The sequence below is a fragment of the Cryptomeria japonica genome, chromosome 3 (assembly GCF_030272615.1).
Source record: "Cryptomeria japonica chromosome 3, Sugi_1.0, whole genome shotgun sequence".
In the NCBI taxonomy this organism is placed as follows: Eukaryota; Viridiplantae; Streptophyta; class Pinopsida; order Cupressales; family Cupressaceae; genus Cryptomeria; species Cryptomeria japonica.
The window spans coordinates 994,857,489-994,872,430 of NC_081407.1; the positions used below are offsets into that span (position 1 = coordinate 994,857,489).

The 14,942-nt window shown below is 34.8% G+C and overlaps 1 protein-coding gene across 1 annotated transcript in view; it reads left to right on the forward strand.

Annotated features, from left to right (window-relative positions):
• Positions 1-13,973, forward strand: part of LOC131045311 (beta-glucuronosyltransferase GlcAT14B) — a 32,838-nt gene extending 18,865 nt beyond the window's left edge. Inside the window, exon 4 of the mRNA XM_057978879.2 lies at positions 13,002-13,973. Coding sequence (XP_057834862.2) covers positions 13,002-13,507 — 506 coding nt within the window. The 3' untranslated portion in view covers positions 13,508-13,973. The remainder of the gene's footprint in view (positions 1-13,001) is intronic.
• Positions 13,974-14,942: the final 969 nt, after the last annotated feature.

Below are 14,942 nucleotides of genomic sequence, written 5' to 3' on the forward strand. Positions count from 1 at the left end.
GTATAGACCCAAGATAGGTAAGGGCTTGGATCTGTAAACTTTGAGGGAACCTATTGTATTTGGTCTCCAAGCACTTTGGTAACATACATAGACCCTTCTCCCTTAAAACTGAAGTAGTGGCAGGGTCTGATATCTATATTAAAAACTATGAATAATGAAATTAATCATTTAATGACGAAAATAAATAAGAACTTGTTAATAACTAATTGAAGAATATCAATCAATTTTAGTATATTGAAATAGATCAAGTAGGGGACATTACAAGGTGCAAGTTGTCTTAGTTGGATGCTCTGGGCTCTTGGGCTTAATTGGGCCGAACAGTCTTTGGGCGCCCTTTCGTGGTTTTCCTCTCCAAACTCTACTATGGCTGGTTATGAGGAATAAGTTAGGGTTTAGGTTCTAATAGCAAACTTATCATTTCATATGATGATTGTTCATTAACTCTCAAGCTCAATAACTTTTAAATGAGTTAACTTTAGAATGCTATTGGTAAAATGAATTATATTGTTGGAATTGTTAATTTTGGGCAAAAGTAGGTATACTCCAATTAAGGGACATTACAAACTTCCATAATAAAAACAAGAGCCAAAATCCCTTTATATAGAGTTGGAGGGAATCAGGGCAATTCAAATTTCAAATTATTTCTTTTTTCCCTAAAAAAGGCCCTTTAACATTTTAAAACAAGTTAATTCCCCTTTTTTTGCATTTCCTTAGGTGTCCGACTTGAGGACATAACTTTATAACATTTAACACAAAAGTGGATATTAAAATGTTACTTTATAACTTTAGTGCAAATATTAAAATAATCCAAATCACTTTGCAGAAAGCACTACTATGACATTGAAAATTGAAACTGAACACGTCAAGAAGGAACTTATGTTGAAGAATGATGCCAAGTGCTAGATGTTAGGAAGCAATGCTCCAATACCTAGTTCATTTAATCTACTTCCTACATAACCCATGAGAGAAAAGCATGCATACAAGCTTACAAAATAACCATTATGCATAGATCAAATAGAGTCACAAGATAACTCAAGATATACCTTGGGAAAACCCTCATAAGGGAAAAACCCAACCTCCAAATGCATCCATACTCTATCTAATACTTAACAAATAAACAATACATGCACATACATAGTTACAATGAATACTCTTGAAACATCAAGCCTCTACCATGCATTCCCCATGCCATGCTTCACATATGCACTCTTCAGAAAGAATCAATAATGACAACCCACTCATCCAACCAACCTTAACCACTAAACATGTGCTTTCTTATATAGTCATAAGCTTACACAAATACAACCAAATGGTAAAGTTAAACCATGTGCTACAAAACCATTGATCCCTAATTCAATATTGGGTACTAAGTTTTCACCTTTTTTAATATCCCCAACATTAAATTAAATACATTTTTTCAACATGAGACCCCACATTAAATATATTTTCCAATGTTACATATAACACATAAAGTGGCCCCAAGAACTTTAACTCCTAGTGAATGTTGTCCATCTAGTTGCCCCTAGGTGCACCACACACAACAATAAAATAAACATTATAAACATTATGCAAGGTGTACAACACCTTATGCCAACATTAGAATGGGCACTTACTAAAAATCACAATGTTCTCCAAGAACTGTGGAGAACCCAGAAGGCCTAAAATGCTACAAAGAGCATCACCACAAATCTGAAAGCCATCTCAACAACAAATCACCACCAGAGGCCAAGAAAATTCTGAACTAAGCTCTCCAAGAATGTTGGAACTTTCCCAACTCACCTAGAAACCTTTGGAAAACCCTGAAAACTAGCCAATGCTCACAATATAGTATGGCATAAAAATGGGGACATTATGGAAGAAACTTCATTTGATAATGAGCTTTCCTCCTAGATCCCATACAAATCAATGTGCCAATGTCTTTGACAGACCGAAGTCACTTGTAACTTTTGAGGGGAGCTTCTTTCATCAGATGAATTCTTCCTTCTATATGTAGGTAAAGATTTCCCCACTTTCAAACATGTAAATCAAACCTCCTTGGAGAGGGTAGTCTTTCTTATGCTTAGAATTTGTACTTCTTGTCCCACACAAACACTAAAATACATCTCTAAAATCTACACAATACTCATACCTTTCATCTTGAAACTAAAGGTGGACTAGACAACATACCAGATGACTTGTATACCAGATGATGTACTTGTAATACAGATTGTCTTACAAATTTTGAAATTGATAATGATCCATGTAGACAATGGTTTCTTCTCCCATTACATAGTGCTTCTATTTCTTAACCTTTCAGAGAAGAGCATACATTTTGCTATCATATGTGTAATATTTCAAAGTCGCTCCTTTGAACAACTCAAAATAATTATAAACAACCTACCTCCTTACAATAAAAGCCCCACTTATATCCATTTCCTCCTCAAATGCAAGATGAAAACTAGATAATGCCAAGAATAGTTTTTTGTTAATGTCATTATTCAATTGAAACCATGTATTTTACTAATTTAAAGACCAAGCAAATGACTTATCCCTTGTTTTTACATAATGCAAAGATGTTATATTGCAGAAAAGGATTTGATATGCTTCCTCAAGTACTAACTTGCCTCTAAAAAATTCCTTGTTTTGGTCATATTGGAAATCTTGGGACGTCTCAAGATGGCTTCCACTTTTGTGGAATTAATTCTAAGTTCTCATCTTCTACCATGTGCCAAATAGGCAAGTGATTATTGTGCAAACTTACCTTCTTCTCATTAAGCAACAACTTATTCTTCTTCAAAATGCATAAAATGTGTTTCAAATGCATAAGATCGTTAAAAATATTGCAAGAAGCTAATATATCATCTAAGTTGTAGATAAAAATAGAGTATGTGTGAATATTTAAGTATTGTCTGGTTCATTCACTTATCTATGATGTATTTATTTAAACTAAGTCAATCTGATTTCCTTTTACAGGCTACAAAATAACAGTAATTTCAGATTAAAACTAAGTTAACCCCTATACTGTTGATGTTTTATAGCTTTGGTCAGAGAAGTCTCATATGTATAAGTAATGCATATTATTGTTGATATGAATATATATATATATATATATATATATATATATATATATATATATTAATATATGTAATAATAATAAGTGTCATTAATATTATATATACGAATATCTATATATACATAATGAATATTTATTACCGTCTATACAAATCAGAATATGAGCACCGTATTCATAAGTATCGATTAGATTGATCATTTCATTTGATCAATATGAATCAATGTTTCTCATGAAATAAATCCGATATATATTTATCGTTGTGCATATCAACTTAAGTCGATCTCTTTCAAGACGATTATGGAAATCGTTATTGCACATAACAATAATGATTAACGATTTGAAGAATCGTTAAATACTAAACGATAAGAGAAATCGTGTTTGAATATCAACCGAATAAATAATGATTAAGATATCATGGTCTTGCACAAACCTTAGGTGTAGAGACATCGCAATGAAGAGGCATGTCTCCACGTACGTGGAGGCATGTCTATTCATCGACATGTCTCCACGTACGTAGAGGCATGTCTATCCATTGACATGCCTATACCGTAAGGTATATAATATGGTGCAGTTCGAGTTTAATAAGGTAAGTACGGTAATTATAAGTGCAAGCCTTTTAGATATCGATCTGCCTCATACAACAGACTCTCATATAAATTATGCATTAAGTTGTGTTCCCTTCATATGTGCAGCAACCTGCATTCAAGAATTCATTGACATATAGTTTAGTAAGAACTAAGTAAAAAAAACAAAACTGTTTACATATCTAATCTGATCCAAACTTTAACATGGTATCAAAGCTAGTTTGAAGAAAAGATCCGGTCAGATTTATAAAAGGGAAACAACCAAACTTCATTAAAATCTCTAGATTTCTATATTCGTCAAAATGGTGAGTGGAGTTAGGCTAGAGGACCGACTTGAACGAGCTGCAAATTTTGTATCTTGGAATTTTAGAATGATGCTCACATTAAAGGAACATGAATTAAACACTCTTGTGGAAAAGGCCTTACCCATGCCCGATGAAGAAGACGAAGAAAAACTCCTATGGACAAGAAATAATAATAAAGCTATGAAACTATTGGTGGATGGAGTAAAAGATCACATTGTCCCAATTATCTCAAAATTAGATACTGCTTATCTAATGTTTTCAACACTAGAGAACATGTTTGAGATAAATAATACTAGCAAAGTTCTTGCTCTAAAACAGCAACTACACCACATCAAAATGAACCAAAGTGAAACTATCACTTCATATTTCATGAGGATAACGGAACTACGAAACCAATTATCTACTATTGGTCACACATTCGATAGCAAGGAGCTGGCTATGCTGGCACTCAATGGACTTCCCACTTCTTGGGAATCTTTTATTCAAGTAATTAGTGCTCGATCCAAACTCCCCAAATTTGATCGATTAAAGACTGATTGTATACAAGAAGAATCCAGATTGATTACTAGAGGGACTGGAATTAACTCCCAAAATGAAGAAATGCAAGCCCTAAACTCTCAGTCTCACAAAAGAGGAAAGAGGAATAACTTCAAGAAGAGGAGAGGTAAAGACTCAACCAGGAAGCAATCCTTCAAAAGGAAGAGGGACCTATCTAAAGTACAATGCTTTAGATGTGATAAATATGGTCACATTGCTGTAAAGTGTCTTGACAGACCTAAGCCTCAAGCCTCAATTGCTGAAGTCGGTGAGCCTAACACAGACTTTGAAAGACTTGTATTCTACTCTGCTCTATCAAGTCAAGTATTAACCAGCCTCAACATTTGGGTAATAGACAGTGGGGCATCTTGGCATATAACAGGGTTCAGAGAGCACTTACACACTATGATAGAAAAATCTGATGAGGCAGTCACAATTGGGGATGATTCAAACTACCCAATGAATGGGATTCGAACTTGTACTATTCAACTAAAAATCAGGCATTGCCCTTCAATTAACAGGTGTACTATTCGTACCAGGCATCAAACGCAACCTAATCTCAATATTAGCTTTTGAAGACAAAGGATATAGAATCACCTTCATGGATGGAAAAGTCTTAGCTTGGCCTAAGAACTCAACCATCAAGAAGGCTCACACCATTGGAGTTCGACATGGTTGCCTATACAAACTTTGCATCTCTCCTTCACAAGCACTTATTCATGAATCTTCTAACACTTGTGAATTGTGGCATAGAAGATTAGGGCATCTTCATTTTCGTGCTTTACCTTCTATAGAGAAAATAGTGTCAGGGATACCTAAGCTGACTCAAGAACATGAAGGAATCTACAAAGGGTGTGCCTTAGGAAAAAATACCAAGGGCACATTTCATAATAGTGAAAGTAAATCCAAAAATATATTAGAAATTGTTCATTCTGATTTATGTGGACCCATGTCAGTACCCTCCTTAGGAGGATTTTTGTATTATGTCATTTTTGTAGATGATTACTCTAGGAAGACGTGGATATATTTTCTAAAGTCTAAAGAGTCTGATGAAGTCCTTAAAAGGTTTAAGGAATTCAAAGCTTTAGTAGAAAACACCTCAAGTAGAAGTATAAAGACTCTTAGATCAGATAATGGGGGGGGAATACATCTCTGAAAACTTTAATTTTTTTTTGTAATAATGTTGGGATTAAGAGGGAGTTCACTGTTCCTTACAACCCTCAACAAAATGGGGTTGCAGAAAGGAAAAACATAACTATAGTAGAAGCAGCCAAAGCCATGATGCATGACCAAAACCTTCACACCTCTTTCTGGGTTGAAGCCTCTAGTGCTGCTGTATATATCCAAAATAGATGTTCACATTCCTTTCTTGATAACAAAACTCCTGAAGAAGCATTCATAGGAATAAAACCTGACATAGGTCACTTAGAATTTTTGGCTGTCCTGTTTACATTCACATCCCTAAAGAGAAAAGATCTAAATTAGAACCCTCTGGGAGAAAGGGAATCTTTGTTGGGTATAGTGAAACTTCTAAAGCTTATAGGGTCTATATTCTAGGTCAAAAACAAATTGAACTAAGCAGGGATGTAATATTTGAAGAGGATGTTGCATTCAAAAGATCTAAGGATGTTAATGAAACAAAAGATGAATTCCCTCAATACAGCGAAAAGGATCACTCCTCTGAGTTTCAGAATGAGACTTACAAACCAATTGAAGGCAACTCTCACATTGAACCTATGGACTGTACGGTTGAACCTAGGGACACTAATGTGACAAAGAAAAGACCACTGTGTGATTGAGGAGGCTGGAAATTATGTAGCTTCAGAAGGAACTTTCAGGGAAAGTAAAAGACCTAATAGATTCTCTAGCTACATTGCTCCAATGAGTGAAACCATTAATTCAGAACCTTCTACTATTGAGGAAGCCTTCCAACATCAATCCTGGAAAGAAGCCATGACGGAAGACTATAAGTCTATTCTCAAGAATGATGTCTGGGACATTGTGCCTAGGCCTAAGAACAAATCAGTAGTGTCTTCTAAATGACTTTTCAAAATCAAACATACTGTGGATGGAAGTATTAAAAAATACAAAGCAAGGTTTGTCGCCAGAGGTTTCTCTCAGAAAGAGGGAATTGATTATGAAGAAACTTTTGCTCCTGCTGCCCGATATACTTCTGTCAGAGCTGTGATTGCTATTGCTGCATCTAAATGATGGAAAATCCATCAAATGGATGTAAAGACCGCATTTCTTAATGGTGTGATAGAAGAGGAAGTCTATTTGGAACAACCTGAAGGATTTGTAGTACATGAACAACCTTCTCATGTTTGCAAATTGAAGAAAGCCTTATATGGGCTCAAACAGGCTCCTCGAGCGTGGTATGAAAGGATAGATCACTATCTATCAGGACTTGGCTTCTCAAAGAATGATGCAGATCCGAATCTTTATTTTAAGGTAATCAATGGAGATATGTTAATTCTTATCCTTTATGTTGATGACTTGTTAATAATAGGCGAAGAGTATCTCATCATCAAATGTAAACAAGAACTTGCAGTTGAATTTGATATGAAGGACTTAGGGCCTCTACACTATTTCTTCGGTTTAGAAGTGTGGCAGCAAACTGATGAGATCATTCTAAATCAAGGGAAATACACTATTGACATTCTAAAAAGGTTTGGAATGATGGATTGTAAGCCTATGTCCACTCCCATGGAAACAAACTTACACAAATTAAGAGAAGCAGCTACAAGTTCTGAACCAGCAGATTCCACCCTCTACCGGTAGATGATTGGATCATTGATGTACTTGGTCAATACTAGACCAGATATTTGTTATGTTGTGAATGCACTTAGTCAGTTCATGTGTGAGCCAAAGCAGTTACATATAGTTGCAGCAAAACGCATCTTGAGATATCTTCATGGAACAATTGGATATGGCTTAAAATATAAAAATATAGATCTAAATTTATATGGATATACAGACTCAGATTGGGCTAGAAGTGTGGTAGATCGAAAAAGCACATCAGGGTGTAGCTTCAGTTTAGGATCAACCATGATATCCTGGTTTAGCAGAAAGCAATCCTCAGTTGCTCAAAGCTCCAAAAGCAGAGTACATTGCAGCATCTATGGGAGCACGAGAAGCAGTATGGTTGAGAAAAATCCTTGTAGGATTGTTTGGACAATCCTTAAGTCCTACTATTATCCACTATGACAACCAGAGTTGTATAAAGCTTTCAGTAAACCCAGTATTTCATGACAGGTCCAAACATATTGAAATACCTTATCACTATGTTAGAGACATGGTGGAAAGAAAGGTAATTCAGCTGAGATATATTAGTACTGAAGATCAAACAACAGACATTCTCACCAAGCCTCTAGCCAAAACAAAGGTAGAACACTTCAGAGGTAAGCTTGGTATGGTTGAAATATAAAATTCCGAGTTTTGAGTCTCAGCATTGTTATTGTACTAATATATTCTAAAAGATGTTTAATATAAACTCTTTCTGTCATTTTGGGCACCTGTGTACATCATTAAGAAGTGACGACTTCTGAATGATAATCACTTGTAATTTTAGTAGTTATTGGAAGGTGACAACTTTACAATAACTCTACAATCTATCATGATAGATGTCATATGGTTGATATCTGTGAACATGTCATGATAGTGCATATTTCTTATAACAATTTTATCGTAAGGTTGATATCCTGAAATTGTTGAGATATATCATGGTGGATATTAAGTCCTTAATATCTGTGAGTATGCCATGATTTCCATACATCCCTATGGTAGGCATCATATGGTTGATGCTAGTGCACATACCATATTGGGCATGTGAGTTTTGGTAAGTATCATAAGTGTTGATACTTGTAGACCATTGCTCCTGATCTCATATAATGATTTCTACTACACTATGTGTAGTTTCCTATATATATAAAACTTATAATCCTCCTCCCTAGCTAAGAGGGAGTGTTGATGTTTTATAGCTTCAGTCGGAGAAGTCTCATATGTATCAGTAATGCATATTATCGTTGATATGACTATATATATATATATATTAATATATGTAATAATAATAAGTGTCATTATTATTATATATACAAATATCTATATATACATAATGAATATTTATTACTGTCTATACAAATCAGAATATGAGCACCGGATCCATAAGTATCGATTATATTGATCATTTCATTTCATCAATATGAATCAACGTTTCTCATGAAATAAATCCGATATATATTTATCGTTGTGCATATCGACTTAAGTCGATCTCTTTCAAGACGATTATGGAAATCGTTATTGCATGTAACAATAATGATTAACGATTTGAAGAATCGTTAAATACTAAACGATAAGAGAAATCATGTTTGAATATTAACCGACTAAATAACGATTAAGATATCGTTGTCTTGCACAAACCTTAGGTGTAGAGACATCGCAATGAAGAGGCATGTCTCCATGGAGGCATGTCAATTCATTGACATGTATGTCCATTGACATGCCTATACCGTAAGGTATATAATATGGTGCAGTTCGATTTTAATAAGGTAAGTACAGTAATTATAAGTGCAAGCCTTTTAGATATTGATCTGCCTCATACAGTAGACTCTCATATAAATTACGCATTAAGTCGTGTTCCCTTCATATGTGCAGCAACCTGCATTCAAGAGTTCATTGACATATAGTTTAGTAAGAACTAAGTAAAAAAACAAAAATGTTTACATATCTAATCTGATCCAAACTTTAACATATACAAGAGCTAGAAATTGAAAGGCTATTGGAATTGAGTTAGGAGACAGGAATGTGTCCTTGTTTTCAAAGTTTGGTGCCATTGGAGCTATGCATATTAAGGAGAGCAACTCCTGTGATAGTTAGAGTGATCCTTTTCTTGCTGTCCCTACTAGGTTCTACCCATAGTATTGGTCGCAAAAATGCATTGATTTCAGAGTTTAGTTTCTAAAGAGCAATTTTGAAAGTTTTATTAGTAGCTTGGATAAGAAGGAAACAAAGATGGAAATAGTGTAGTTGATAGAAAGTAACTAGATGGCTAGTGTTTAGACTTTCGTTCTTATCTCTTGACTGGGTTCAGTTAAACTGTGGTTGGAACTCTTTAAGCTTCTATATGGTTCCTTGTTAATGATGCTATTGGTAATACCATAGTTTGCAAATTTGTAGAGTACTAGTAGAAAATTTCTCATGCCAAGATTTTGCAAGGTCCTTTCACTACATATCGAAATGCAAGAAAGTTAAATTAAAAAACCCCTAAAACCACTACAAAACTAGTATATTCATTGTCTCTATACACTATGCCTATATACTCAAATTTATGCCCTATAAATGCCTATATACTAAAAAATATGCCCAAAAATTGCCTGTATACAAAAAATTGCTCCCTAAAATGCAATTATAGATTAAAAAACGTGATTGTAGAGGGAAAAACTTCCATTTTTTTGCCCTGAGTACATTTTTAAGTTGCCATGTTTTACCCAAGTTTTGTCGAGTTTTTGAATTTAGAGTTTTTTGAGTCTGAGTCATGGGTAATGCTGTTGATATTATTATATATGTGGAACATATATTCTACTTGTGATGGTTGATGACATGGCAATCCTAACATATACTAGATACACAATTCTTGTTTATATGGACATCTAATGTTGGGTGGAGTAATTGGTATATTGCTCTATCATATGGGATATTTACTTTGTGATGGTGTTGACTGATGATTTGTTGATGCTTGTGTGCATGTTTTGCTAGTGCTCACTTGGTGGATCTTTTGATCATATATTTTTGCTATTATATTAATTGGTCGGGTGTGATGTTTTTTTCTTGCTATTGTATTGGCTTCGATAGCAAGGGACTTTGTTAGCAACTTCAAGGGACTTCATCAACATCAATTGGTTGGCTACGATATTCTTCTTTTTGCCAAATGTAGCATTTTGATCTAGGTAGGTTCTTGTTATTGGTTCCCCTTTGTTTTATGGGGCTTGACCTTGGTTATGATTTGCTAGTTGGTTCTCACATGTGCTATATTTGTAGATTATTTCTATAATTATAAAAAATTATGCTTCGTTTGATTTGTACTCACAAGCAAATCCAATTTCTCATGAATTGGTTTAAAGAGATCGGTTTGAAAGTGACATACCACATATGCCCTTCTTCTTTGGGATGGATGAGGGATGATGTGAAGGTAAAATTTATCAAGCAATGCAAGTTGAGGTTTGGATTTTGTAGAGATCTTATTGACGAGTTTTTCTTTTGATGTGCTTTCCTTGGATATATGTGGAGTAATCCTTGGGAGTCCATATCCATGTAAGATAGATGTGGTCTATTTCTAGAGAAAGAACCAATGTAGATTGGTTTTAAAAGGAAAGAATATTTCTTGAACTCACATGATGGTAAATCCAAGCTAGCACCTCAAAGGGAAAGCAGTTATTTGATGCAAATGGAAGACTTTGGAGAAGAAGGGCATAACTAAAGGAGCTGATATAGCTTCATGTGTGCAAGGAGCAATAGATCATCAAGAATTAAAGGAGCATTGGAACTTGGATGTTTGTTCTATGGTATTGAGTCATTGAGCAACAAGGTAATTTGGTGGAGTGAAAGGTTCCTTGATCCTTCTTCACAAATTTGGATGCTTTGGGGACAACAACTCCTTGAGGGAGCCCTAATTTCAAATTGATTAAGTTTAGGGTTTAGGGTTGGTTTGGATCGGGAAGATTCTAAAGTTAGGAATATGGTTGAGCTTCATTTATAGATCATTGTGGTAGTGTTATATAGTAGTTGTAGGTTGCTATATGCAGTCATTATTGGAGCAATTACCATTGTTTTCCATAGGGAGTCATTATTGGAGCGATTATCATTGTTTGCTATAGGTAAGCTAGAGGCTGCTACAAAGAGTTGTTTTTGGAAGCAATTTCCATTTTTTTTTAGCAATATAGTGAAATTCAAAATGAATATACAATTTCATGGTTGAAGGAAATTTCTATAGGAATCATGGCAGCAGTGTAGGATATTGTTACGACACTTATGGAGGCAAATAATCTTTTCATCACTTGTTGTATAGAAGTTTTGATATTAGAAATGTGTTGGATTCCATCAGGATAGGATAATAACAATATAAGGATGTTTTCTTCCTTGATGGTCATTGACTTGGAAAGAGGTCATGCTTGTTTTCTTTCATGTGCAGTGATAGGAAGCACACACCATATGATGCAAGTAATTGTTCATTTGCAACCAGTATCATTAGTTTCCAAGGAGCCATGGCCATAGATACATTCATGGTAGGCAATCAACTATTGATATCCTCTATTAGAGGCTGTTAGGGCTGCTATGTAAAGTGATTAGGATTCCATGGGAATGATTAGGTAGTGGAGCGGTTATAAGACCAATTGTTTGTTCATATACCCAGAAAAAGAGAGCCACTATAACCCAACTGCTCTAAATTATCCCTAATCACAAAACCGACACTGGGAGAGCTATAATTACCCATAGCTGCCCAAATTAGAAAATCCCTCTGGAGGCAGGGTTAAACATCTTTTTGAGGTACTGCTTCCTCTGGGGCTTTATGAACAGGATTGTCCACCGACTCCACTTAACCTTTAACAGGGTAGGGACGTTTTTTTAATTATATTAATTTTTTTAACTTAAGATTTTTAGGCTCTCCACATACACAAGATATTGTAAGGAGCTATGTATTTTAGCCTATTATAGAACAATAAAATATGTGGGTTATTGGAAAAATATACTGATTGAAAATAAGAGATTTGTGTAGAAAGCTAGATGCCTAATTTACTAATATTGTAAGCGGGCTTAATTTCACTAAACAAGTAAGGAAGCATGATACATCTGGGGAATGTCAATGTCAAATGGTTGTCCACAGCTTACACGTGATATTTAGAAGGAAACAATATGCTTACCTATGCCTTGTTAAGAAAACTCATTTTACCTATGCGATGAAATAGTGGATACAACACGAATTGAGATGACGATCTGATGGCAGATATATTTCATAGAACTAAATTTTGAACTCCACGCTTGAGACACCAATAATCTCTTTCAGGTAGAGGCATTCTTTGTACTATAGCACTGCTGTTAAATTTTCTATAATATCTGGGCTGATGCTAGTATTTATTGAAATCCTGTCTCCGCTTATGGATTGATATAATTAAATTTGTTTCAACCATTCTACCATACTTGTTATCACCATGCCTTGTGAACAGACTACATGACATGTGATCATACATCCATTCCCCTGACATTGAGAACAACTTTATTAAGTTATTAACCACCTTTCTCGGTAGTATAAATGCATTCAAAATCAGTGGATTTTGATTTATAATTTAATGAATGAAACATATGGATATGCATCTCTATCAATGTGAGAACATATGCATCTAGAGGAACTTGATCTATTAAATTGTGTACACGCATATTTTCTTCATATAAATTTAATATCAATACTTTGGTGTATAAAAATATACATTTTCAATGAACATGTCCACTGACAGAGATACCATGATGCAGGATCTGCTTGGATGGCACTATCTAGAACATTTGTAGAGTTCATGATATGGGGATGGGACAATCTTCCTCGAACACTTCTCATGTATCATGCAAATGTGATTTCTTCTCCAGAGTTTTACTTCCACACACTTCTTTGTAACTCTCCAGGATTTTCAAACACAGCAGTTAACAGTGATCTGCATTATATATCATGGGACAATCCCCCAAAGCAACATCCGCGATCTCTTGGACTCAAAGACTTCAGAAGAATGGTTCTTAGCAATGCTCCATTTGCAAGAAAGTTCAAGAGAGCTGATCCAGTACTTGACAAGATAGACAGAGAGCTTCTGGGTCGCAACATGAGCAACATTACACCTGGTGGGTGGTGCATAGCAACGGGGAGCGATCCATGCTCTATAATGGGTGGCGAAACTCTACTTAGGCCTGGACCCGGTTCAAAGAGGGTCAAGCGTTTGCTTATTAAGCTCTTGTCTAGGAAGAATTTTCGTGGCAGGCAATGTAAGTAGTGAGATTTGATCGAAGGCCACATGAAAAATTGAATTCATTGGTTTGACAAGTGTGAGTGGTAAATCATTGCGGCTTACATGACAGAGCACCAGATTAATATTCCGGGGAAACATGGTGAAGTGTAGAATTGAGTAACATTCTGATTCCAATGTGTGCCCTAGACTGCCAGAACACAAAAAATATATTATGTATTTCGTTCTTTAACTTTTTACCTTACCATGATCGAGAGTTGGGGATCTTGCTGTTAGATAGTTCTTCTGGATCTGAAATCTGCATATGTCAGAAGTGAATTCACTTCAGCCCGTACATAGAAAGCTTTTGTCAATGATTGTTTCTACATAACCATGCAATCCATTGTTTGTAGTGGGCCTCCTGGTTTCTCAAATAACTTGAAAATGTTGAATCTCTAGCTTTCCAAGAGATGTTAATAAGCAAGCATGTAATTTAACAAGCTTCTTACTGCTACCATTTTGCCAATTCATGGCTTTTGTGTTCTCAAAGTTGTCAACTGTAATTTTTCACGAACCCCTAGTGTCGCTCCGGACCCCTTCCTGTTTCGTCCCGTTACCAGTTTGCGAGGAATTTGCAATATAGACGTGAGATGGGTTAAAAAAATAATTTATTTATTTTATGTTTTCTAATAATATATATATCTGCATTTTATTCAAAGGACGAATTTTCACTTCAAACATTAACAGCAATCTAGACAATGAAATTATAAGAGGTATTGAAATCTGAAAGGAGTATGGTCGCTCTTTTCCTCTGCTCCTATGTCTAAGATAAAGTTAAAAAGATTTCAAATTAGAAGAGCATGTAATATGCTGATTTTGTCCATCTTTCTTTTTCTTTTTTTAAAAATGTTTGTAATAGTTTTGAAATGATAAATAAATTGCAGATAAGAAAATATTTGTAGCTAATTAATAATTTAGAAAAGTGATAATATTAAAAAATATAAATAGTCGAAATCACTAAGATAGACTCTTCTAATCTTAGTTGATGAAGTCATTGGAAACTCAACGGCTAGCATAAAGCAAGATAATACTAGTTCTAACTCTCCTCGTTTTCTTCAATTTACAAACTGAAAATAAGCTTCCAAAATTTTGCAACTATAAACTGAAAAGATGCATAGAATGAATCACCATTTTCAAAATGAAAACATCAAGTAATCTTCAGATTGTATCTTTCAACAATGTGGAGAATGTTGCATGCAATATTAAATATCCAACATCCACATAAGAGAAATGAGCTCCAACATCCTTTTTTATATTTTCCCCAAAAGAGGTTGGACTCTTGAGATAAAAAAATTATTAAAATAAAATTGAAGGCTTCATAATGTGCATTTAAGTCACCAAAAGACGCCCTTTCCTAAATATTTGCATTGCATTTTAATCTTGACACCCAAATAGTCTTTATTTTAAATATATTAAATAATGA